The sequence below is a fragment of the Cololabis saira genome, chromosome 22 (genome assembly GCF_033807715.1).
Source record: "Cololabis saira isolate AMF1-May2022 chromosome 22, fColSai1.1, whole genome shotgun sequence".
In the NCBI taxonomy this organism is placed as follows: domain Eukaryota; kingdom Metazoa; phylum Chordata; class Actinopteri; order Beloniformes; family Belonidae; genus Cololabis; species Cololabis saira.
This window is the reverse complement of record NC_084608.1, coordinates 23,912,519-23,938,195: the sequence shown is the minus strand read 5'-3', so window position 1 is coordinate 23,938,195 and position 25,677 is coordinate 23,912,519. Positions and strand designations below refer to the sequence as shown.

The following is a 25,677-nucleotide window of genomic DNA, read 5'->3' as shown; positions in this document are numbered from 1 at the left end:
TAGACTGGGTGGGACGTTTTGGCACAGCACTTGCCTAGTTAAACTCACTTCTAAAATACACTGACTATTTTCTGTCTTTAGGTAACTACAAATCTGAGTTAACAAAAATAACACATGGAGTTCCTCAAGGTTCAATTCTGGGGCCTATGTTTTTTAACATTTATATGCTCCCACTCGCTCAAATTATGAAAAAGAACAAATGTGTTACCATAACTATGCAGATGACACACAAATCTATATAACCATCTCACTAGGAGACTATAATCCAATTCAAACATTGATCAAATGCAGTGATCAAATTAAAGAGTGACATTTTCTACAGATAAATAAAGACAAAACAGAAATAAGGGTGTTTGGACCCAAGGAAGAAAGATTAAACGTTAGCACTCAGCTTCAAGCAGTAAAACTAAAAACTAATAGCCAAGCCAGAAATCTGGGAGTGGTTCTGGATTCAGACCTGAATTTTAACACCCGTGTTAAGACAGTAGTGGAGTCAGCCTATTATCAACAACATATCAAGGATTAAAGGACTGATGTCTCAGCAGGACTTTATGGTATCTGAATGGTCTCGGGCCAAAATACATCTGTGATGTTCTGGTCCATAATGAACCAACCACAACCCCCAGGTTATACGTTCTATACCAAGAGTTAGAGAACCAAACACGGTAAGGCATCATTCAGCTTGTATGCTCATCACTTGTGGAACGGACTCCCAGAATGCATCAGGGCTGCTGAAACTTTAAATTGCTTTGAGTAAAAGTTGAAAACCTTTTTATTTACTGCTGCATTTCAATAATCCACCATAATGCACTGCAACCACTATTTCTTGCATCTCATTTGTTTAATTCTTTTTAACTTAGCTTTGTCTTTAATTACTGCTTTTAAACTATTACTTTGTAATGCATTTTGTTTTTAAATCTTCTTACGTACAGCAGTTTGAATTGCATTGTACATTAAATGTGTTATACAAATAAACTTGCCTTGGCTTAACACAATCAATTGTTAGTTTTTAGGTAATTAAATCAAAGAAAAACTTATTTTATAAAAAGAGTGAAATTCAAGTGAAACTACAGTGAAATTCAAGTCACAGAAACCCATATTTTATTCATAATAGAACACAAGAAATAATGTAAAATTTTGAAAGTGACACATATTTCAATTTCATGAACACCATTAACCCTTTAAATCCATATGAAATAATACAAACAATTTCATATAATATAATTATTTTCCGGGCAGCACGGTGGCTTAGTGGTTAGCACTGTTGCCTCACAGCAAGAAGGTCCCCGGTTCGACTCCCAGGCCCAGCAGGGGCCTTTCTGTGTGGAGTTTGCATGTTCTCCCCGTGCTTGAGTGGGTTTTCTCCGAGTGGGTACTCCGGCTTCCTCCCACAGTCCAAAAACATGCATATTAGGTTAATTGGTGATTCTAAATTGCCCGTAGGTGTGAGTGTGAGTGTGGTTGTGAGCATGGTTTGTGTGTTTCTATGTGGCCCTGCGATGGACTGGTGACCTGTCCAGGGTGTAACCCCTGCCTCTCACCTGAAATGAGCTGGGATAGGCTCCAGCAGACCCCCGTGACCCTGAAAAGGATAAAGTGGGTATAGATAATGGATGGATGGATAATTATGTTCCTCATTATTAATACATTGGGTAAATTTACATATGCTTTTATTTAGTTTTTTGGTTTGTATTAAACTCTTTTGTCCTCTTTTGATTAAGTGGATGCTACAAAGTTCTCAGAAATTCATGTATCAAATATAATACATCTGGCATTAAAGGGTAAAGTCATTCCATGTGGCATCAACACTTCTTAAAAAATTGGGACATTGGCATAGTTGGGAATCAAAGAGGGGTTCTTACAGAATTGGCAGTTTTTAGAGCAACGTCTGCTCGGATCCAGACATTGTCTTGCGTCTTTCAGCACGATAACGCTAAACTACATACTGGATCTATTAGAAAATCTTGGCTTTGTCGCAAAACAGGTCGTCTACTCCAGACCTTTCACCAATTGAAAACCTTTTGCACAAGATGAAGTGGAAGAATAAAAAAAATGACCAAAACAAGGCAGGACTGTTGAACTGCTTAAATCCTATATCAGAGGGATAACCCTCCCCTCTCCGAGATCCAGCAGCTCGTCCTGATGTACGTTTATGGACTGTTGTTAAAAAAGGCTAGGAAGGTACGCCGCAGTTTTGTCGAGAGGCTTCGCTTCATTTAACACTTGATATGCCTCCTATGATCTATAATGAATAAAAATGTGGGTTTATCAGCTCATGAGAACAGTGTCACAACTACTTACAATTGGGATTCTATAATATTTAACCCCGTAACGCTGGATGATATATGATAAATGAAAGTCTGAAACCTCTGCTCCACTTTCACAATGCTAATGGGAAAAAAAAACAGATAACTAAACAGATAAATTATCCAGTGTTTTCATTATGATACAAAAACTTTATTAACTTTAAAAGAGAAGATTGAGTGCTTTTAATTTCAATCTATAATAATATTTTCTTTTTAAAAAGAGGATTTTCTGTGCATTATTTCATATGTTAACTTTAAAAAGTTAAAGTACTAAACGTTGACTTAACAGTTTTTTTAAATGTTATCTACAGTTTACCAAGTACTATATTTGCTATATTATATATTTATACTGGAGATCTCTGAAAGTGTTATAACTGTAGTTATTTCAACATTTTATTCATTAACTTTAAGCTATAGGTTTTATCTTTTACTTTCTGAGAGATAAAAACTTGAACAGTGCTAAGTTTTACTGTTCAGTTTGTATTTATCATTTATGATTATCTGCTATGCTCAGAGCTGGAGACAGTCTACGTTGTTCTGACACGCATGAATAGAATATGAGTGTCTTTTGCTCGGCTACACTTTGCAAATATCTTCCAATTTGTTAACATTTCATTTGATACACCAAACTCTAATTTTATTACTTCTGTGGTTATACTTCTTTTTCTGTTTTACAGCACTAACACAATAATGCAGATTCTATTTCCTTTTCAATATCCGTGCCCTGCCAGAAATCACTCACTGCACACATTGATTGAATTGTTAACTTTTATTTCAGAGCTGTGAACATGCATACAAACAACATCATAACAAGATGGGACTCAGCGCTGCCGAGATCATGAATTATTGTGCTGGTGAATGAAGAATTGGCAGAGCTGGACCAGTGACACCTTTCATCCACTGTGCACTGACCAGAGAAAATGCACGCATGGACTGTAAAAATGAGCACCCCAAGTGTTTTGGCTGTGCTGATGGTGTTTTTGATGGCTCCCGGCGGGGTGCTGAGTGATACGAGAGGCACACGAGGTCTGGAAGCCCAACAACTGGCCCCAAGCTCTACTCTCTTGCACCGTCGCCTGAAGAGAAGCTGGATCTGGAAACAGCTGTTCGTCCCGGAGGAAGACCCCACTCCTCGTGTTATTGGCCAGGTAAAGCTTTGCCCTGAATGTCCGCCATGTCCTTGATACTGCTGCTTCCTGTTCAAAAACCCTCCTCTTGTGCCTCTGTTCCCTTTTTTCCTCTTTTTGTAGCTCAAATCAAACTATGACCACGGGGAGTTTTCCATCAAGTACGTGTTATCAGGAGAAGGAGCTGGAGACGTGTTTGAGATCGATGAGTATTCTGGTGAAATCCGTGCACTGAAGAAACTCGACCGTGAGGAAAAAGCATTCTACACCCTTCAAGCTCAGGCGATAAACAGGAAGACCAATGAACCAGAGGAGCCCCAGTCAGAGTTCATAATCCAGGTCCAGGACATCAATGACAACGTCCCCCAGTTCCAGAACGAGCCGTATGTGTCCAGCATCCCCGAAATGTGTCCAGTTGGTATGTATAAGCGTAATGAAGACAAACCTTTCCTTTAACTACTGAAAATAAAGCGATAGAATATAATACACTACATTTAAAAAAAGGTCAGTTTACCAAATTCCCCTTACTGTTCAAAAACTGTTCTCTCTCTTCCAGCTGGGCATTAATCTGCACATTTTAAAGGGGTTGTATTCTGCACTTTAAGAGCATTAATGTGGTGTTTAAAGTGACCACAAAAACTTTGATAACACAACCTTTAAACACTGTTGGGGCCCATGAAAAGTGTAATTCAGTGAGCTGGTCACATAGGCGTGGTTCAGTGACTTCACAGACCCAGATCTGTTTTTTCATCTTTATCTCCACCCAGTTTTGTTCAACAGTTGGAATGGTCAGCACAAAACTGTGATGATTTCAAAGCCACAACCTATACAAGACGGAGTGGAGTGGAGTTAGGATGGTAACCCTGGCCCCTCAAACCAGCTGAAAGGACATGGATGAAAAGGGAGCTTTTAGTTCTTTAGCCCTGTGCTGTTTTGACAAAAACGTGGCAGATATCTCAATATGACTTAAGGCCAAAATATGGCTCCCTTAATAAACAAATGATTGAAATGAAAGGTTTACAGGAAGAATACTCAGAAAACATTTTCTGCCCGGCCCCTCCCTTTGGTTTATACTGTAGGAACATTTTTTTTCCCTCTAACTAATTAATCAATCTCATATTGTTAATTATTTGACACTAACACTTATTTTTATATATATAGTACACATTTGTATTGTTTCAAAATTAAATATAAACACCACTGGCACGCAACACACAATTATTTCCATCCATGCACCTTAGCAGTACATTTTCTAAATTCCTTGCCAATGACTCTCAGCTTGACAGTTAAGTTTAACTGGACTCAGCTTTGATTTGATAGCTGAAGAACGAGTTTCATCCAAGACAGCTATTTTATTTTCAGCCTGCTAGCTGAGTAAACAAGTTGATTACAGGTGTCTATACTGTGGCACCCAACATTAGCAGAACAGACTCAGCTGCTCTGAGCTAAATTAGATTATGTATCATCGGTACTACTTACCACTTTCTTGAAGCTTTTTTTTACTCCTCTTGTTTTTTTCCCTTTCGTTTCTCACTGCCAGATGGACAGCTTCTCTTCATTTTTACCCACTCTAGGAACCATTGTTCTACAGGATACTTTTCTCAGTATCCACTCAGTATTGTGTGGCATGCGCAATCTTATAAATTGTGAAATAGACATACAATTAGTTTATTTTATTGTGCACCCCATTTGTTTCTTTTTTTTAGCGTGTGCAGGAAGTGTCTAGGCTGGACAGCCATCCAAATTATCTTCATCATCAATATGTAAAGTTACAGCTGGTATAAGTGTCGAATCATTTGCAATTCATAGATCCCATTTGTTTTCTATGAATAGGTGTGCTCAACAATATCCAAAGCATCTTGGGAAGGTAGTATGTCCAGGGAGATTGTCAAAAAGCTGAGTTAGTCATCCAGTCAGGGTGGAAGTCGGTAGGAGTTTCTTCAGGGGTTCTTTCATCTGCTACCGTTATCTGGTTAAATGTATTGTTTATATTTATGTATTTATGGGAAAGAAACTTGGGTCCCCTTGGAAAGGGATGCAGCGAGTGAGAGGGAGCCTTACGGACATCACAATGTCATGGTCACGCAGAACGGAGTTGAGACTTTTTTTATTTAGAATAATCAGTCCACATCAACAGCATGGGTTTGCCATCTTTATTTTTCTTTCATCTTTATCATTGGATAGAGCCCTCCTCCGCCTTGTTGCAGTACATTCAGCACCGGTGGATGGGGCCGACGCCAGGCCCATTTCACAGGAAGAATTTTTGCAAAGTGAAAAGGAATGACTGGTTAATGATGCTTGTGGGTTTTGACATCAAGGATTATTTTCCCTATATCTTTTAGGGTATTTGTTTTTATGTCCACAAAGGAGAAGAAGAAAAGTTGACCAAAGCCCCAAACCATTAGTTTTGCAGCAAAACATTGCATTCCCCGTTTACTGGTGGTACCTGGTGTAATGAGTTTGATCCAACCTTTCTAAATAAAATAAATGTGCTTCCTTGACAAAAATAAGTTCTCTTATATTAAATCTGAGCTAAAGATATTAAACAAAAGGTTATATGAGTGTCTGTCATCTGTCCCCATTCAGGAAGTCAAAAGTATTGGACTCTGTATCGAGCCTCAGATGCCTTTGTGGATAAATCTCTTAAATAATATTATAACCACTGCCCTTTCATACCAAACACATTACCATTTCAATTTCTATGTAATCTGCTTTTGCAGCATAATATCTCACTCATAATAAATCATGATGTATTTGACTGAGAAAGTGAAAGTGAGATGGGGAAGGTTGGAGGGAGGGCATTGAAAAATTGAAAAAGAAAGAGAAAAAAAACTGTTGTACTGTAAATCCCTGCCACCGCGCGAAAGATGGAGAGCTCTCTGGGAAAAAAGAATAAGATTGAGAAGAGGTATTAGGAGGAGACAAACACTGCAGAAAGGTGAAGGCAAGGATACGTTCCATGGAGAAAAGAGTTGTGCGAAAGATAGAGAGGTACACTGAATCAAGGAGAGAAAACGAGGAGCAGGTGGACAGTGAGATGTAGCTATAGGGCTAGAGAGGTTGTCACGCACACCTGCGCAGAGTTGTGAAAGGCCAACGCATCTCCCAACCCCCGTCTCCCCTTTGTCAACATCCCTCCTTCTCCCCACTTTTCTATTTCCACTGCTCTCCCCTGAGTCAGTCAGACGGACCCTGCGGGACTGTGGCATAATCACTTTATTTCCCCGTCGACCAGGACTGCAGCCCGAGCGCATTCTGACTGTGCAATCTGCTCCCCCCCAACAGGGACCACCGTGGCCCAGGTGACAGCCACAGATGCGGATGATCCCATGTTCGGGAGCAACGCTAAGCTCATCTACTCCATCCTGACGGGGGAGCCCTACTTCTCTGTAGAGCCCAAGACAGGTACATACTCGCACTATCCTTTCATTCAGTCCATAAAGACTCTAAACTGCTGCTCTAATACACAAAATATAATGTTTTCTTTTTAATCTTTTCTCCTAACAACTGTTGACAGGTTTTGCTACTTTTTCCAGTATATTCGCAACAAATTAATTGAACGGATGCCCATGAGTGGACATGCACACTGATCTCTTGTGTAATACAGAGGTCGGTTGCAGCACTTCCTACACACGTTGCTGGCCTGAACTTTAAATGGCTCAGGAGGGCATCACTGACGTTGAAAAACATTTTTAAATGCAAATGAATGCAATATGTAAAAGGCCAGCTCGGTCTTTATAAGGAGCCTATTGTTAATTCTCTCAGGCAGGAGCCGGCGGAGCTCGACTCCAAACCGCTGCAAGTTGTGGTGTTTAGCTCGAGCATTAAGATACCAGGAGGAAACGTTAATCACGCTTCGTCTAAGCTTTCCTACTGTAACTTAGTTTCATTATTTGTGATGATGAAATAATCTTATTCAGTATTTGTTGCAGTCGTCTTGCAGTTACAGTATTGTCTCCAGTTGCATTAAAAAGCTGGGAATTTATGCATTTCGTATTTTATGAATACATCAAAAAGTACTTTTTTGTACCACATGAGTTAAAATGATATGAAGCATTACATTTAATTATAATCAGGGGCTCTGACCTGCAGCCGGCTTGTCCAACGACAAGTCATCCTTTCATTTTCAGTCCTAACCTTTGTTTACGAAGCTTAACTGAGCAGTCAGCATCTTCTACTAATCCAACATTGGCTAGACGCAGTGGCCATCTCTGATTTTGCCACGTAAATGACACTGAAATGGGTTATTCTGCAAATGTCTGCTGGCAAGTCTGTCATTTCTCCAGCAGGAATCGATTAGGTAGGCTCAGCCTGTGATTGCAAATCCTCAAGACTGTCTGTGCGAAAGCGATGCGAAGACGGGAGCGGAGCCCCGCTCCCCCTCCTCCCCTCAGAGCTGCTCAGGGCTGATTTATGGTTCCGCGTTACACCAACGCAGAGCCTACGGCGTAGGGTACGCGGGGACGTGCACCATACGCCGTACCCTACGGCGTAGGCTCTGCGTTGGTGTAACGCAGAACCATAATTCAGGCTTAAAAGTAAACACAACATGCGCGCACCCGGCATGACAGGCAGATACACACGGGGAGAAGAGACTATTTCTTTAATTTTTATTTTGTTTAAAACTTTATCCTTATGAACGCAATTGTTATATAGTCCAACCTTATTTTAATCAGAACACTTTCTGATTAAAATCCGAGAGTCGTCAGCACCTGCAGGTGCACCGGGATGGCGCGATTCCGGCGGGTCGGTCTCTCTAAAGCTGGTCCCAATTCAGCACATAGATCCAAGAGCACTGCTCTTGGGAATCTAAATCGGCTTATTAGCCAGTCATCATCATGGGCCAGGAAATCTGCATGATCTCTGAATTGTCTCTCCATCCTGATCCAACCATTTCCGTGGTCCTCGAGTAGTGCCAGCGCATACATTGTGCAGCATTACGCACGGCTGTCACAGTGCATTTTATATTCTTACACAGCAATTAGACACGGTTTTCACACACCTTGTCACGATTGATCATTAGATGATTAGACCGCTGCTATTAACCACTCATTTGAGGATGGGAGTATGATATATGTACGTCCTGCAAATGCCTGCGTAATGACTTACTCGTGGAACACATGGATCTATGATGGTGCCGGCTTGGGTGTAAATGGATCTGTAAGTCTGATATGTGATGACATTGACTATGTTTACATGCAGTCCACATTCGTGTTATTGCCAATCTTCGCGTTTTAAAGTGGTTGTTGAGTGCATGTGGACGCAGTCACTGGGAGTATGACATGTATCTGGCTGCATTTCACCACCTCACCGCATGCGTCGCCAGTTCCCCATGTCTTAAGTAGATTCTTACGGGAGGGTGAGGGTTGCCGTAGGGATCCGCAGATTTTTCGGTTAGTTTTTTCTTTTTAGATCCGAGGCTTTGCGTAGATGGCGGCTTCCGCAACTTTCAGGCGCTTTTTCTGCGCAAGCAAGCTTTATAGATGAGGCCCCTGGACATTTAGCGGATGACACTAGCCATGACTCTCTATATCAAACCATTCAAAAGTTATGGCAGAAAGTAGGAACTATCAGATATCAACCAATCAGAAGAAGGGTCGGGGCTAATTCAGGCCAATGAAGGTCAAGGACTCAATACCAAGTCAGATCACACCACCCACGACTCTTTATGTCAAACTTTATGTGTATCCATCCATACATACTTATTCTCATTTGGGTCACAGGTATGGAAGCACATTTTTTTTCAAAAGGCGTCAATTCCAGAAACAGAGTCATAGATTTTGATTACGCATGCATAAACGTTATTTTGTGGTCATAGTTTTACCGGCAGCAAAAACAAGTTCAACAGTTTGAGCCTCCACTGGCTGTAAACTGTCACTAATGGAGTTGTGTAGACCTCGATGACAAGTTGTTGATGACCAGAGGTGTCAAAAGTATTCACCTTCATTACTCAGGTAGAAGTATAGATACTAGAGTTTAAAAATACTCCTGTAGAAGTTGAAGTATCAACTCAAGTTTTTTACTCAAGTAAAAGTATAAAAGTACTCGTTTCAAAACTACCTAAAGTATAAAAGTAAAAGTAATGTAAGGGGGAAAAAGTCATTAAGGACAAAAGCCATGGAAAATGAATGCATCTTAGTAATAAGTAAAAAGTAACAATATAAGTATTGTAATGGTGCAAAAAGTCAAACTTGATGATGACTTGGATTTATATAGCACCCTTCAAGGCACCCAGAGCGCTTTACAGAAATCATTATTCATCCATACACATTCTCTCTGGTGGTGGTAAGCTACGTTTGTAGCCTGGGGCAAACTGACGGAAGCGTGGCTGCCATATCGCGCCTAACAGCCCCTCCGACCACCACCAACATTCACACACATTCCCACGAGGCGTAAGGTGCCCAAGGACACTACGACAGCAAACTGGGACAGAGCGGGATTCGAACCGCCGACCTTTGGATCATTGGACGACCCGCTCTACCACCTGAGCTACTGCCGAGCTACTTCAGAGGCATGTTATCATTTATCCTAACCTTTATTGGAATGTACATCCAAGTTTAGTTGCGGGAATCTGAGAGAACGGATGTAAGAACAAAACTGGACAAGAACATCTGAAACAACCACAACCAAATTCACTCTATCCGGATGGAGCAATTCAACTGGATAGTGTTTTTTAAAGGCCGAAATGAAATAGAGTAACAAGGCTGTTTTTAAAATGTAAGGAGTAAAAAGTACAGATAATTGCGTGAAAATGTAAGGAGTAAAAGTAAAAAGTCGTCTGAAAAATAATTACTCCAGTGAAGTATAGATAACCAAAATTTCTACTTAAGTAAGATAACAAAGTATTTGTACTTTGTTACTTGACACTTCTGGTGATGACCATTGATTAGAATCAGGTGTGTTGATGCAAGATAACACCTAAACCATGCAGGACCCTTCTGATCCCTCTACCCCTCCTGTCCTCTCATCCTACCTGATCCCTCGAGGACCGGACTTGAAGAGCCCTGTGATAGACTATTTTGAAACCTCATATCAAAGTACTCTTCAGTAGCTCAACTGGATGCAAAGAGGCTTTCCACTGCAGCGCTTGTGTTCAAACCTTATTTCTACTTAAGTAAGGTAACAAAGTATTTGTACTTTGTTACTTGACACATCTGGTTGTGCATGGAAGAGTGCTGCACATTGTTAAACAGACTGTGAGTTCAATTCCCACCAGACTTCTTCCTCCAGTTGTCTTTAAGTAGATCAAAATCCACTTTTAGAGTTCAACACTCAAAATGAAAAGATAAATGCACTATGAGAGATGTCTTCCCCCAAGGATACTGGTGGTGTGGAGGGATTGCTCAAGGCTCTAAGGTGCCAATGAAAGGGTGGTGCATGCTGGTTCAAACCCTCCCCATCCTCACAATCTGGTGAGGTAGAGGCATCTGACCTTATACCTGGACCACTTTTAAAATGACGTCCTTCTACTGACGATTGAAAACTGGCCAGGAAGCCTGGGAAAGAGGCAAGAATGTGGGGCATCATGGTAAAGAGCTGTACATTGTTAAAGAGACTGTGAGTTCAATTCCCGCCAGAGGTCTTCAGCCCGTTGACTTTAAGTAGCACAAAATCCACTTTTAGAGTTCAACGCTAAAAATGAAAAGATAAATGCACTAAGAGAGATGTCTTCCCCCCAAGGATACTGGTGGTGTGGAGGGTTTGCTCACGGCTTTAAGGTGCCAATGAAAGGTTGGTGCATGCTGGTTCAAACCCTCCCCATCCTCAGTATCTGGAGGGGTAGAGGGATCAGGGAGGATGAGAAGGCAGGAGCGCCTGGGGGATAGGGTAGGATGAGAAGGTTAAGGGGGGTCAGGTAGGAGGAGAGGGCGTGAGGGCTAGGGGCTATGAGGAGGGCTAGGGAGTAAGAGGACAGCTGAAGGGCCAGGGGTATGAGTATAGAGGAGGGCTTGGTGGTATCAGGAAGGTTGAGAAGGGCTTGGGGGGTTAGGTAGGAGAAGGGCGAGGGGGGCCAGGAAGGATGAGGTGTAAGAGGGGGCATGAGGCAAGAAGGGTTCAAACTGGTTCAAACCCTCCCCTTCTTCAGTATCTGGAGGGGTAGATACTAGGCTAGGTAGGAGTGCTGGGAGGATCAGGTAAGAAGAAATGGTGGGAGGCCTAGGTGGATCAGGTGATAGGGCCTTTTACAAATCAAAGGTTTGAAAAAGGGTAATTACTTTCTTACCTGATCCCTCCTACCTCAACTTTCCTGACCCCCCCCAAGCTGTCCTCATCCTACCCGACCCCCTCCTCATCCTACCCGACCCCCTCCTCCTTACTTTCTTACCTGATCCCTCAACTTTCCTGACCCCCCCAAGCTCTTACACCCTGATCCCCCTTGCCTTTCTCGTCTAGTCCTCCTGCCCTCCTCATCCTACCTGACCCCTCCTCATCCTACCTGACCCCTCCTCATCCTCATCCTACCTGACCCCCCTAGCCCTCCTCATCCTACCTGACCCCTCCTCATCCTAATCCTACCTGACCCCTCCTCATCCTCATCCTACCTGACCCCCCTAGCCCTCCTCATCCTACCTGACCCCTCCTCATCCTACCTGACCCCTCCTCATCCTACCCGACCCCCTCCTCATCCTACCCGACCCCCTCCTCATCCTACCCGACCCCCTCCTCCTTACTTTCTTACCTGATCCCTCAACTTTCCTGACCCCCCCAAGCTCTTACACCCTGATCCCCCTTGCCTTTCTTGTCTAGTCCTCCTGCCCTCCTCATCCTACCTGACCCCTCCTCATCCTACCTGACCCCTCCTCATCCTACCTGACCCCTCCTCATCCTACCTGACCCCTCCTCATCCTACCTGACCCCCCTAGCTGTCATCATCCTACCTGACCCCTCCTCATCCTACCTGACCCCTCCTCATCCTACCTGACCCCTCCTCATTCTACCTGACCCCTCCTCATCCTACCTGACCCCCCTAGCTGTCATCATCCTACCTGACCCCTCCTCATCCTACCTGACCCCTCCTCATCCTACCTGACCCCCCTAGCTGTCATCATCCTACCTGACCCCTCCTCATCCTACCTGACCCCTCCTCATCCTACCTGACTCCCCTAGCCGTCCTCATCCTACCTGACCCCCAAGCCCTCCTCATCCTACCTGACCCCTCATCATCCTACCTGACCCCACCTCATCCTACCTGACCCCACCTCATCCTACCTGACCCCTCCTCATCCTACCTGACCCCCTTGCACTCCTAACCTCTCATCCTCCCTGATCCCTCTACCCCTCCAGATACTGAGGATGGGGAGGGTTTGAACCAGCATGCACCACCCTTTCATTGGCACCTCATAGCCATGAGCAAACCCTCCACACCACCAGTATCCTTGGGGGAAGACATCTCTCTTAGTGCATTTATCTTTTCATTTTTAGCGTTGAACTCTAAAAGTGGATTTTGTGCTACTTAAAGTCAACGGGCTGAAGACCTCTGGCAGGAATTGAACTCACAGTCTCTTTAACAATGTGCAACTCTTTACCATGAGGCCCCACATTATTGCCTCTTTCCCAGGCTTCCTGGCCAGTTTTCAATCGTCAGTAGAAGGACAGCATTTTAAAAGTGGTCCAGGTATAAGGTCTGATGCCTCTACCTCTACAGATAGTGTGGGTTTGAACCAGCATGCACCACCATTTCATTGGCACCTTAGAGCCCTGAGCAAACCCTCCACACCACCAGTATCCTTGGGGGAAGACATCTCTCATAGTGCATTTATCTTTTCATTTTGAGTGTTGAACTCTATAAGTGGATTTAGTTCTACTTAAAGACAACTGGATGAAGAAGTGCGGCTGGAATTGAACTCACAGTCTCTTAAACAACGTGCTGCACTCTTCCATGGTGCACAACATACTTGCCTCCTTTGCAGGCTTCCTGGCCAGTTTTCAGTCCTCAGTTGAAGGACATAATTTAAAAAGTGATCCTATTATAAGGTCTGATGCCTCAAGATACTGAGGATGGTTTGAACCAGCATGCACCACCATTTCATTGGCACCTTAGAGCCCTGAGCAAACCTTCCACACCACCAGTAACCTTGGGGGAAGTCATCTCTCTTAGTGCATTTATCTTTTCATTTTGTGTGTTGAACTCTAAAAGTGGATTTGTGCTACTTAAAGTCAACGGGCTGAAGACCTCTGGCGGAAATTGAACTCACAGTCTCTTCATGAGGCCCCACAATCTTGCCTCTTTCCCAGGCTTCCTGGCCAGTTTTCAATCGTCAGTAGAAGGACGTCATTTTAAAAGTGGTTCAGGTGTAAGGTTTGGTCCAATAACCTCTGCATTAAAAGCCTCTTTGTTCCAAGTTTAACTGCACTGAAAACTTTTTATCTTTTGTCCTTTGTTTCAAGCTTTCAAAATGTTCAACATGTTAAAGAACATGTTGAAGAGGGCACTGAACCTCAACACAAGCAGGTACTCCTATTTAAATAAAAAAAAATGACTAGTTCTCACATTTAATATTTGACAGAGCATTCCTTGGCTTAATTTTCTGATAGTTTTGCATAGAATTGAACTCAGTCCTGCAACATCTCAAACACATTCTCTACCTCCTGAGCTTTACAGCAACCCATCAAACCAACTATGTGCCACAAGATTAACATGTCCAGACTGAGAAAAGTAATGCGTGTAGTGGCAGGATGGAGAAGCACATTTTGATGTAAAACACACCTGGGTGCACGTTACGGTTCGGGCCGTATTAACTGCCGAAGGACGGGGTAATTTTAGTGACATGACTCCACCACCAGGAGTGGCTCCTCCAGTGAACAGGATACCTGCTGGATTCTGCACAAACTGAGTGGCCATGGCATGAGTCGTGCGGCGACCATTGGGTGTGAAGACGACAAGATCAAAATTATCACCCAAACTGTGGATAGGGCCGATGCGTTTCTCTAGGCCAACTGCGCGCAGGTACATATCTGGGTCCTCAGAAGCATATTTGGCAGCTGACTTCCGGAACCGTAGGACTTCATAGGTAGTGACAATGCCTTGCTCATTTAGGTTCTGAACCAGGTCTGAGCTACCATGCTTATGGTGGAGTTTCACAGCAAGCCCCAGAGTTGTCTGATTCCAGCTCCTACTGATGTGCTGCTGGATGCATTGAGCAAGTGTAAGTGATGGTTTAGTCACCTTTCCTTCCTTGGACATGAGACTGGAGACAAGCTTGAGGAGGGTTGGACTTGTGTCTTGTATGACCTTGTCATGTCGGAAGCTGCCAAGGTCATATTCACGGGGCAAGGGAATATTCCGGACCTCCGCCCGCACTCTCTTAACAAGCTTGGTGACATCATCATCATCACTAGAGGTTTCAGCTTGTTTTACTAGTTTGAGTGACTTACCAACGCACTGTCTAAAGCCAACAATAGTCAGGCACCCTTCAACCCTCAGTACAACTACAGTGTCACCATAATAATCACACAAGTTGGATAGCATCTGCTTCCTGCAGAGGTCCCCCGAATTAGCTTCATATACATTGTGTAACTCTGACACAGTCCAGGTCACCGACTTGTTTGCATTCATGTGGTCAATGACAGCAGCTAAGCAGCTATCAACTGGTTTATAACTAAGACTTGCACTTGAGTCAATAGGCACCTTCCTAAAATCATTGTAGCACGTGGTGTTATACTGGGCATCAGCTGCAGGCAGGTCCAGGACGCCATTCACCCGTAGCTCCACTACCCTAGCCCAGTCATCCTGTCGCTCATCACATTTAGAGGGTTAGGGTTAGGGTTAGTTCTTTTGATTCTGAAATGTAAATCCAATGTATTAAGCACATCAATAACCTCAAAATCGACTAAAATTAATCAAAATCGGGAGTTGAAATTGAAAGTGTTGAGTTGAAATACCCTCCTAAGTGATGTCTTGCTTGTGTTGTTCTTTGAGATGTAAGTCGCTTTGGATAAAAGTGTCTGCTAAATGACAGTAGTAGTAGTAGTAGCCTAGGATAACCCATTCCATAGAAAAGCAGCACAAAGGACCTTACAGTCATGTTTAAACATCAGTTTCAGGTAAATTCGAGGTAAAAGATGCTTACTTTGGAAAGTGTCTAGTTCTTTCAGTCTTCCATGCATACGGTCAGTAAAAACTGGCCAAAGTCATTTTGGACTCCTTTGCTTTTTGTTTTATGGCACTATGTTACACATTGACAATGATGGAACTAACTCACAGAGCTACAGTCAACGTTATGGCAGAGGCAACTAAGGCTAACTAACTATAGAAGAATAAAAAAACCAGATCAAGAGATCAGACTGAAAAAACAGGTGAAAACAGCGTTAACCTCCACGCCCACAGAGGGACACACTCAGGTTAAAACTACAAAACTACAGTGTATCTCTCCTACACATATATCATATACTGTCTGTAGTAGACCTAAATCAAAACTGACACTGATAACTCACCTTGACTGTAGTTGTGTTTCCACTTTTGCGTAAAAGAAAATCGAATCATTGAATTTGTAAATAAGGTAGGGTTGCAGGGGGTCAGTGTTTCCAAGAAAATGGGGTTCTTCAATTAAAAGTAGTTCTCGTAACTCTTCGTCTCTCATCCTATGAGACTACTCTTCAAAGCAACAAGATCTTTAACATTGAACAAGATGGACAGAAACATCTTGAATCTGTGACAAATCATTGCGATTACTGCAACCGCTGCTGAGAAAGAAGTCAAAGGATGATCATTAAATTATTAGTCATTAATATGTAAAGGTAACGATAACACGCCTTTTATTTATGCAGTACTTTGAGTAAACGTTCAACGGTGCTTCACAGAGAAAAACAAAAGGCCTTGTAACAAAATAGATTTAAAATTTTTTTAAAAGATTAACAACATTAAGACGACCTAATTGCAATCAAAATATCAAAGCAAAAGGAAAAATGCATAAAGAATTTATGAACAAAAAACAATAATAAGTCCACTTTTACAGAAAACTGTTTCGGAGAGTGGCCTTGCCAATGTGTCTGCTTTGATTTTGGTTCATTAGCTCTATAAATATTCCTTTGATGATGATCTAAAAAGGGGGAACAAGTAAATCCAGTTAATCATCAATTAATCATTGGTAATGCCAATGTAATCCTATTAATAGATGTTAATCACATTACTCCAATTTGATTTGGTCTAATTCTGCTGACTGATTTTTGTAATCTCATTTCATTACAATCCTGATTACGTAACAGTGCAAACCCCAAAACATGTCCGATCCTTTACAAATGCAGCAGTTAGCTGGCTTTATATTCAAACTTTTAATAGCGTTAAAACAAACAACAAACAAACAAAGTCCTTAGAAGATTGGATGATTTATTTTGTAATTATGAGTTAAAAGGCAAAACTGGAACATGTTTATTGGGTTGATCTAATTTTCCTCCAGTACGGACAGACAGAGGACACATCATGTCATCAGAAATCCACTTAACAATTATCTTCGAGCTGTTCAAGTTTAAAGCCTTGATGTTTGTTAAAATCCACCTGAACATACTGGGTTGGTTTTAAAGACTTTCACTTTATCATCCACTTCATTTCTGAAGCCCCTTTTAAACACTTGTGCAGCTCAAAGTGCTTTTACAGAATCAAAACAAGATTCAAAGATGGTAAAAACTATAAAAATACATTCAAACATTGTGGCAAAAGGTTAAAAATACACAAATATAAAAAGGATATCCAACCAAAATCAAATACAATCAGTTAATCAATGATAACTTCTTTCAAAGCACTTTTAACCTGATAGGAACAAAATACAACATTGTTATTGTGTGTCCTCTCCACCTACAGGGATTATTGTCACATCCTGGGCGAACATGGACCGTGAAGCCAAAGAGGAGTACCTGGTGGTGGTGCAGGTGAAGGATATGCTGGGCCTCAGCGGCGGTTACTCCTCCTCCACCACAGTTACCGTCAGCCTGACGGATGTCAACGACAACGGACCCATATTCCAGCACCGTGAGTCACTTACATGACTCACAGCGATGCAAACGCTCAGCCACACACACTCCGGGAATCAATGAAAGAGTACAAAGCGTTGCAGACTTTGAGGACGAGTTTAATATAATACCTACAAGGTATTTATTTGATCATGCTTCCCCGGCTGCGGGTGGGTGGTTTGTGTTATTCACCCGGCAGCCAAAATTAAAAGAAGACACTGGAAAAATGAGAGTGGAAGTGAAAGAGACGGGAGAAGGGATGGGGACGCCATGCTCATCCAAGTGTGCACGCATACATGTGCCACATGCTGGATGATTTTAATCATTCACACATGAAAGGACATTTGTCGTGACCTTTGGAAACAAACCGAGCCTTCTCCACGATAAACCTCACTAAACGAATGCAGTGGGAGGAAATCAATTCTGCCAGAGTAAGACAGCAAGGATGAAGCTTTTAACTATTAATGTCACACTCGTTGCAGGTGCCAGCGTATCCCACCGATTCTATGTTCAGTCAAAAGTTCCTATAAATATTGGATGACCACACTTCACTTTGAACTATACCTTGTGCTTCGTCACATAATTGCGAATTATTATCAGCAGGTGTATTTCTTGGGGAGCGGTTGTCCACTCGTTAAGGTCCTCCCAGTGGTGGCAGCCATCCAGGAGCTGCTAAAAGACACAATCACATCTTCTCATCTTCCTATTAGAGTTAGAGGCTGGGATTATGTGTGGGCGACACAAGTTATCTGTGACTCACACAAATTGACCCTCCATCACAATGTTCTCCCTCCTTATCACTTTTACCAGCAGCAAACTCACTTGACCAGCCATTAACAACTTGTGGAGAAACTTTTCTATTTGTTGCTTTTCTTCGAACGATTTTGCATCCGTTTGTGATACCCCAGTTTGTGTGGACAGTGTGAAAAATGCATAAAACCACTCCTGATTCTTTTCAGATCTCTATAACTTTGCCGTCCCTGAGAATGCACCCGTGGGCACCACCGTGGGCCGGATTATGGCAGTGGATGGGGACGTGGGCGTTCATGCCAAAATGACTTACAGCTTGGAGGATGACCTGGAAAAAAGCTCCATTGTTATCATCAACACTGACCCGGTGACGCAGGAAGGAGTGGTTCTGCTCGCCAAGGTGAATCCATATGTCCATCTATTCATCCATTAACTTATCCAAGTTCAGGTCATGGCGGGGCAGCAGCCCAACCTTCCCCTCAGCTACTTCCTTCATCTCTTCCTGGAGGACACTAAGGTGATGCCCAGGTCAGCCAAGAAATATGCCTCCAGGATGTCCTGGGTCTGCCTCAGGTCATTCTTCTGATTGGCCCAAAATATCACCCAAGAGGGGTGTGCAGCGCACTCATGAGCAAGTTTGGGGTCAGCACATCAAGTCAAACACCTTGGACTGCTGCATCCGACCCCTTAGAGCTCCACATGGTGGTGGTGAGCCCACGGGAGGAATGCAGTATGTTCTGCATCTACACCTCTTTTTTCAACTTGAACATTTTACGGCCAGAAATCCATAAGTGGTTGAGAAATTATGTTGTGAAACACGATGGGGAAACATACCATCTTATATTTTGCTTTTATTAACATAAAAGATTTACATCTGAAACTGCAGTTAAACAAATCAGTGAAACACATGTACACCAGAGGCTGATAGTCTTATGCATGAGTTACTGCTGTAAGCACATAGCTCACAGACACAACCACAGCAGCATTAGCATAAAACAAGAAAGCAGGAGGATTTCTTTAACATCTTACATTAACTGACTAGCAGAGTTTCCAAAAAAACAAAAAAAAAAAAAAAAAAATATATATATATATATATATATATATAGCACATTCTTCTACTACAACAACTAAAGGAGCATTACATCTGCATCTGTATACCTTATACACTCTGTAACAACAGCCTAAAAAATAAAACACACACGACCCAAAGTACAACGATTGCTTGAGAGTGGCAGGAAAATAAAAAAAGGTTTTGCAATGGCTGAGTCATAACCCAGATCTCAAGGAAATTAAAACCTGCAGAAGGATGTTACAAGAGCTGGGCCTAAGTGGACGCCTTGAGACCTCAGTGAACTGACTGTTGTAAAGACGAATGGGCCGAAATTCCTCCATAAAGATGTTAGAGACCAATAAAGGACATGGCTATTTCAAGATGTTGCTGCTAAAGTTGGATCTACTTAGCCTGGCAAGCTATAGGTACTTTGCAACAGGGTGGGGGTGGGCTTTATGTGTTGACTCCTGCAGGAGCTTCCATGAGCCTCCAACACCAAGACAACCACAGACTCAAATGACAACATTTACTGCCATTCCTACTCCACAATATTTTAGATGTCTCGTGTTCATATCAGCCTGGTTGTTTCTGTTTATGTCACATGCCCCATTTCTTTGATTGGCTTCATGCATATCCACTAGTGTCCAGAGGCTGTTTCTTCTGAGTCTGTTGGTACTGTCCGCTGGCAACTCTTTATATCAAAGAGGGAAAAGAAACGGGGTGTCTCATTAGGCTGATGCCGTCACGCACAGAAACAGTCATCATTTTCGTACATCGTCCTTAGATCATGTACTTTGGAAATGTTCTAGCGGTGACTCAATGACTACAGTACGTTTAACATGCAACAAGCAAAGTGACTTGAATCTCCTTTGCACTTGTTACATGGCCGCCTGCGGGAAGGTTAGAAATGTCAGAAGCAAAGACAGCCTGCAAAGAAAACTTTTAAAGAAGCTAAGAACGAAGCCACATATTTAAACTTTAGGTAGTAAGACAGGAGGAGGAAAATCTGTCCCAAAAACAGAGTAAGCACCATTATTTAAAATGTCAAACTAAAGGCTAAAAATACCATTTAGAGATGGATGGAAATGTGCTTAACCTGCATTTGATTCCCTGTGGAAAGACTCCGCAGTAGCCATAGGGAGTTGATTATAAAATGAGGATGTCCCGTACGGAGCTAGGAGATTGGGCACAATTCACGGAAGTTGTGCAGGTTACCGGCTGAAACTCCGCTCACACAGCAACATTGACTGTGTTTCTGATTCAGAGTTAACGCACAGCAACGCCAATGCCAATGCATATGTGTGAGCAAGGAAGGAGGATAATACTCTGCTAATGACAACATGAATGGATTTAATTGTCTGTTTTCGCTGATGTCTCCTCACTTAAAAAAAAAAAAAGAGTAAGGCCAAGTTGGTAATTGAAGCAGAGCTACATGAGTCTGCTGTTACACCTATTACACACTTAATGCAACTCCGCTCTTTTGGACACGTGCTTCAAACCATGCAGAGTGCACTGATTGTAAGCTCAACAATCATGGAACATTTTGAGTACAGATTAAAGGAAAATATGAGAAAATGGCTAATATCATTCAGTAATTATAATGAAGACGTACTTAAAAATATCAGTTTTTATTGCTACCTAATTCAGAGAACATAATTAATGAGTTTGAATAATGTGTTTGCAGTTTGTCACAATGCCAAATGCATAATCCTGAGCACTGAAGTCGGGGATGCCAGGTAGCTCAGCGAGTTCAAGTCCAACTTGCAGTCAGCCAGAGTTTAAATCTCAGCCTGCGGCTCTTTGCTGCATGTCGTCCTCTTCTCTCTGCACACCCACCTGGTTTGCTACTGTCAAATAAAGATCACTGGTACGGGAGTACAAGAGCAGCCCGAGTGGGAATTTACGGGGGACATATTCTGAAAATATAATTGTAAGGTTTTGGAGATGGTAACCTTTACATGCAGGATAAAATCTTGCGGGATTCAGGTGTAGAGCGAGCAATGACAAAACATGAGACAGCAGGAATTTTCCAGAGCTCTGTTTTTCTTTACTTTTCTCGGTTAAGTTGCATGAAGTCACACTTCTTACAGACATGGAGCAGGGCAAACTAAGCACAGGCTTACAGGTGCAGCAGATCCTGGCAGCAAAGGTGAAGCCCAACCTGACGCGCCTCTCTCTGACACCCAAACCTGCTCTCACACCTGGCCTATCTACTGGCGGCCTCTACCATTTCCCACACACCCAAATTAGTTTAGAAAATATATTTACAAATGAATCATGCAAATAATATTTACATAAACAATCTACAAATGCATACTGCATAACACAGATTAAACAAAATACCTAATAAACTGAATGAATGTCAAACAGAAGTTAAATTCAACAAAACCCTCTACTTCCTCCCCTCTCTGGTCCTGGTCTACTTGGTACAGCCTAACCAGCTGGATCCCATCAATTGGAGTTCTGTGGCTGCATGCTCATGTATGCACCAATGAGGACACGCCCACCCGGAAGTCAAGAGACAGTGGTTAGTAGGGTCACCAAAATAAAAGTACAAAAACAACAACAACAAAAAAGAACTTCCTATATTAATCAGTTTGTCCAACGTTACACATGTAATGTGTTTTGAGAGTGTGTTTATTACCTTAGTGAGGGGGATGATTTCCCACTCCTTCACAATAATGAAAAAAATAAAAGTGTTGCTAATCATAAATTTACCGTAATACTCTGAAGTCACAACTTATACAAAAAAAATCATTCATAACGATCGCATCAAGACGGCTCTCAATGGAGCAACGCAGAACGAAAAAGAGGCCCCACCCACATTGAGGTGGTACTGAACTGTAATGGAAAACGAGGGAGAGCGAGGCAAGTCGAAAACTGTATCACGGAAAAGGGGCATAAGTGTAAAGACATAGTTGAAAAGGAGCTTTTAAACTGGATCTTTGCAGTATCATTAAGACTTCAGGAAGTTGTGTAAACTTTTGAAAAAACCTTTACCACCTAACTCCTACACGTTCTTATTATCTTCATAGCAGTTTACTTTAGACTGGGTCTTTCCCTGTTTTCCATTTAATGAGGTAAACATGTTCCCAACATCGTGCTTCCTTTTCATCAGCAACAAAATGAAGCGCTGATAAAGAAAAGGCGCAGTCATTGACGTTTACATAATTAACAGCTGGCACGCCGGCATCGTGCTATCATAAAGCCACAATTAGAAAGCAGTATAAGTGTTGTTGGCTCAGTAAATCACATGCTTGTGACAGCAATCGCTGAGTATTAAAATAAGTGCAAATTAAACTAGCAGTTTGCACTTTGTTTTAAGTATGTAATTATTTTACTCTTCTCCTCTGCACAAAAAAATCCGTCTGGCTCCTCTGGGTTCAATTTTAATTTCTAGGGGACAGTGCCAACTCCATGACATTCATCCAATTCCCTACTAGGGCAGCTGGTTTTTGTAGTCACATGTTTTTGATCTGAGGTGGTTTTCAGAGGTCCCCGTACGTACGGTATGTGTGAGTCATTGCATAAAGCCCATCCCTGCCCTATCGCGTTCGATCTGGTACGTTCTGTACCAGACTGATTTCTCTGGAGAATTGTGAAGTGAATGAGTACGGCTGACTAACCTACAGTACAAAGTCACAAATCAGGACATTTTTTTCAAAACTGCATACTGACCATATCATCCTGTACACAATACTGTATGTACTCTGTCTGGTATGTCACTGGTTTTTAGTATGCCACCATAAAAGCAATTATGCTACAGCCAATGTACACCATACAGGTGTAAAAATCAGTCCATAGTACAGAATGAGGTCTCAAAACATGCAACATATAATTGAACAATTGGAAACAATCCTCAAACCTTTATTTCACCTTTAGGCTTGACTGAATCAGCAAGCTTCATGTTTTTTCAGTAAAGGGTTGCTTTAAACTTCTTCTGAACTTTTCCACTCTCGATTCTCATGGCTGTGGATAAAGCGAGGTAAGTATAGTAGAAGACGTCAGTGTTGAACCTTCAGTTTTATTTTTTTGGCAGTGTGCTCCCGCCCGCGGCAGTGTTAAAACCTCCCACTTCCTTGGGATTTGTGCAGAGTCCGATGTGGAATAAAATCCCAATGCAACTCTCTACTGCCCATCTTTAATGAGAGAGCAAAAACATTCCTTTCTTAAATATAAAACTCCCAAATCAGACAAGACAGTTAGATTTTTCTGTGTCAACTTTCTTCTTTAAGGTTCAGCATTATTTAAAACCATAGATGATTTGTTGGACCTTTTTTCAAACCATGAGATCCAGATTTATAACTATGGTAGCAAAACTAAATGTTAATGTGTTCCATTCAACACGATTCAACAGAGCATATCTTTGATACTGTGATTTTATTTCAGAAGCAGTAATAATCATGAAAATCAGCACATTTACAACATTTTCACGTTTCTAATGTGGGAAATGTTTGGATGTTGTTTTCTTATTAAAGGTGTCATGTTATTTATATGTCAGACAATGATTGAACAATTTTAATTTCATCATTTCCTGGGGATATCATCTGTCAGAAGCAAAAGTTGGTTCAAAAGAAACTAGAGAGTTATTATATAGTGATAAACAAAGTCATTGATAAATACAAACTATTAAAAATGTTTTTTTCCCTTCACAGCCGTTGGACTATGAATCCAAGAGCCGTTATATCATGAATGCAGAGGTAGTTAACGACCATGTTGACACTCGCTTCCTGGCCCTGGATGAGTTCAGGGACAGGACGACCCTCAAAATTATTATCGAGGACGTCGACGAGCCTCCCGTCTTCCTCTCCCCGTCCTACGAGTGGGAAGTTCCTGAAAATGTGGCTGTGGGAACCGTGCTCGGCAGTGTTGGCGCCAGAGACACCGACATAGTCAACAATCTCATCAGGTAACGCGAGTTGTCTAAAACCAGGAAGAATGGCATCTGCCATCCAGCATCCGGCATGATAATGACACGGTTGGCGCCCGGGCTGGCGTGGGCGCAACATCCGGAGACAGCTGCCTCCACAGGGTGAAAAATCATTCCATTTCAAATTGTGTTACTAGCTCGGTGCATCCATTTTTACCCTTGATCTCTGGATACCCTGAACATGGCCATATTTATCTCATATTACTTTAGTGGGAAATGAGCCCTCCTGAATAAATCATGACAATTTTTTTTATTTATTTATTTTTTTTATATCTCATAGGCTTTTCTATCTATTGTCGGGGTATTATCACAAAGCAACGTTGCTAGGACGTGGGAATGTAATAAAGAACCGTACGAGGTGGCATATGGAATTGAGATTTGGAGTAATTTGCAAGTGAGGCACGTTGCAGAGGAGACAGCCATACTACTGGTGCCTGTAGTCCATCTCACCAGAGCTTAAGAGTGGCAGGTGCTGCATATCATCCTCAGCATAGCGTCTATTACTGTCCCTCTGGTGACAGTGTCTCATTGATTAATAAATTCTGGCTGACATTTTAGGGGTTTCCACAGTTCTATTAAATATGATTAAGTTAGCTCTGGTCAAATTGGCTTATTTCCCATGTTGTTATCAGCAAAGTAGCTCACAGAAATGATTCATTACCCTGTACTCCTAATTCACAGTGCTGTTATAATCACTTAAATGTTATAGGTACAATAATGTCTGAGAAAAAAGAAAAAAAAGGCAACCACAAGCAAATAAGTTTCATTTAAAAGAAAAAAAATTATCTGCCTGTCTGGTTTAATGCTGATAAATGTGCGGTATATTAGAAAAAAAGAAAAAAAATAGCAAAATGACTGTGGACAAAACAAAATTCCCAGTCATATTAAAAATAAAACTCAATTCATTTGACCAGAAACCTACCCAAAAGTGAGCCATCTGTGGAGGATGCTGTGTTTCTACTGTGTCGTTGTCACCATTTCACACCGGCTTGTGTGTGTGTGTGTGTGTGTGTGTGTGTGTGTGTGTGTGTGTGTGTGTGTGTGTGTGTGTGTGTGTGTGTGTGTGTGTGTGTGTGTGTGTGTGTGTGTGTGTGTGTGTGTGTGTGTGTGTGTGTGTGTGTATTTACACACTCCCTTTGTTGGAAAACTGACAACAGATTAAAAAAAAAAATTGAGCAGTTTGCCTAATTTATCTCCCCGCGGTATTGCAATGTTTTGTTTGCCCAGAAAACACCCTTGTCGCCTAAATGTGCCTCTCCTTGGATTTCCTTCCAGATACTCAATTGATAAAAGGAGCGATCCCACAAAAGCTTTCAAAATAGACCCAAACAATGGAACCATAGCTGTCGCTAAAGCTTTGGACCGAGAGACTGCAGACTGGCACAATGTGACTGTTGAAGCGAAGGAAACAAGTAAGGAGAATTCCTTGATTTGTATTTTGTTGCTGTGGCCAACTTCTGCTATATTTATCACAACATGAGAAAATTGTATAAAATATGTTCAAACAATACACTTACGTGAAAGACAAAGCTTTGCTAACATGGTGCTGTTTTTTTATTGCAATAA

General features: G+C 42.0%; 1 protein-coding gene across 3 annotated transcripts in view; it reads left to right on the top strand.

Annotated features, from left to right (window-relative positions):
- cdh19 (cadherin 19, type 2) overlaps window positions 1-25,677 on the top strand; it is a 49,105-nt gene that overhangs the window by 8,481 nt on the left and 14,947 nt on the right. For all 3 annotated transcript variants that reach the window (XM_061713462.1, XM_061713463.1, XM_061713464.1), the window contains exons 2-8: window positions 3,085-3,454; window positions 3,557-3,851; window positions 6,719-6,838; window positions 17,232-17,399; window positions 18,340-18,530; window positions 23,837-24,090; window positions 25,387-25,523. In XM_061713462.1, the coding sequence (XP_061569446.1) occupies window positions 3,227-3,454; window positions 3,557-3,851; window positions 6,719-6,838; window positions 17,232-17,399; window positions 18,340-18,530; window positions 23,837-24,090; window positions 25,387-25,523 (1,393 nt within the window). In that variant the 5' untranslated portion in view covers window positions 3,085-3,226. The remainder of the gene's footprint in view (window positions 1-3,084; window positions 3,455-3,556; window positions 3,852-6,718; window positions 6,839-17,231; window positions 17,400-18,339; window positions 18,531-23,836; window positions 24,091-25,386; window positions 25,524-25,677) is intronic.